At 55.6% G+C, this 1,735-nt stretch overlaps 1 protein-coding gene across 1 annotated transcript in view; it reads right to left on the reverse strand.

The window, feature by feature from the left end:
• TNK2 (tyrosine kinase non receptor 2) overlaps positions 1-1,491 on the reverse strand; it is a 20,800-nt gene extending 19,309 nt beyond the window's left edge. Inside the window, exon 1 of the mRNA XM_060172249.1 lies at positions 1,340-1,491. Within this exon, the coding sequence (XP_060028232.1) occupies positions 1,340-1,491 (152 nt within the window). The remainder of the gene's footprint in view (positions 1-1,339) is intronic.
• Between the last annotated feature and the right edge of the window lie 244 nt (positions 1,492-1,735).

Here is a 1,735-nt window from a genome sequence, read left to right on the forward strand (position 1 = left end):
GGGGGAGCCCTTTAGAGCCCCCCTGGCAAAAAGCCCCAGGGTGGCCGTGCCCTCGCCCGCAGAGCCAGGACACGTGTCCGCACAGCTGAGACCCGGGCCCGCTCTCTACGTGCCCCCGACCTGTGCCAGGAGACGCGAAATGTCCCTCCCGGGGACCCTGACCAGGCCGAGAAAGACAGAGAGAGCCAACAGAGACAGTGCTCGACTCCATGCAGGTCCACACAGAGGCCCCTGTGCCGTGTCCCCCTCCACGAGAAGACGACGAGGCCCCAGAAAGGTGTCTGGTGTGGAGGGAGGAAAAGGAAGCACGTGGACACAGAGCCGCGGAGGGAGGCGGGCCGGGCTCAGAGTGACCAGACGCCACGGCCACAAGTGACGGGCGGGCTGCAGACAGGAAAAGTCCAGCACAGCGAGCAGGGGTGGTGGGTTCAATCCCAGGCACCATTTAAAAAAAAGTCAATTCTTGTAGTCCACCAGCTGCCTGTCAGTCTCAGACAAAAACGACTCAAGTCGTGGGTCCCTTGGAACCCATCTAAAATAGACTTCCTGGAGTCTTCCCACACGAAGACCCGTACTTTCATCTGCTCTGTTCCTGCCTCTGGGCTCCTGGTTACTAAACAACTTGTCCCGCTTTATCTCTTACCACCTTTCAGCCACCAAGTTGCAGATGCCGCCATGACACCATCCTGACCTCCCTGGGCAGACGCCCTCCCCCATGTGTCCTGGAGCCTCCCCTCCCCAGAGCCCTGCCCCACTAGGGACAGACAGACACAGGCTGGGGGTGTGGATCCACCTGCCGACACCCATGTCCAGTGAGAAGCCATGACAGAAGCCAGAGCTCCCACCTTCTGCTCCCCATAGAGACCCTGGGTCCCTGCTCCAGAGGGATAAAGAACAGGGAACCTTCCAGTGGAGGGGAGGGGACAGGGAGCTCTGGTGGTGGGAGCTGTGTGAGATTGTCCCCCTGTGATCTTACCATCTTGTTTATCATGATTAAATCTCTAGTAAAAAATCTAATAATGGAAAAGGAATGTATCCCAGCCCGCCCCGCCTGTGTGCCCACAGCAGACACCCCCGTGTTTGTGGATGGCGGCAGGGAGGCGCTCCAGCCTAGTGCAGGGCTGCCTGTGAGACCAAGGGCTGAGTCGGCTTCCCAGCGCCACCTGCTCTAGTCTCTCTAAATTAATGATTTTTTAACTTCTTTGAATATTTTTTTTTTAAAGAAAAGCAAGGAGGTAGTATTTCTCAAGCTAAGAACATACTCAGCTCACCTGGGGGCCCGTTAGAATGCAGCTGTGGAATCCAGAGAGTCTGTAATTTCACTGACCATTTGTCTTACCGGAAAAGTCCTGGTTTCAGATATTCTCCCCCGTTCTTGACGCTGGTCACTCTGGGGAAGGCCTCTGGCACTGTGCTGCACACTGGTGTCCGGCACCAGTGAGAATTCTCAAAGTCCCTAAGTCCTTCTAGTGCCCAGTAACGAAGAACCATTTGATTCAGCTGCTGAGACATTTATTCTGAGGATGCCCAGAGTCTCATATTTATTCCGACCTATTCCTCTTTTTTTCCCCTCCAGGGTTACTGCCGGGGCTCGGTGCCGGCACTGCAAACCCACTGCTCCTGGCGGCCATTTTTTCCATTTTATTGGACAGGACAGAGAGAAACTGAGAGAGGAGGGGAGAGAGAGAGAGAGAGAGAGAAAGAGAGACCTGCAGACCTGCTTCACCGCTTGTGA

This window comes from Erinaceus europaeus, chromosome 14, assembly GCF_950295315.1.
Source record: "Erinaceus europaeus chromosome 14, mEriEur2.1, whole genome shotgun sequence".
Taxonomy (NCBI): Eukaryota; Metazoa; Chordata; class Mammalia; order Eulipotyphla; family Erinaceidae; genus Erinaceus; species Erinaceus europaeus.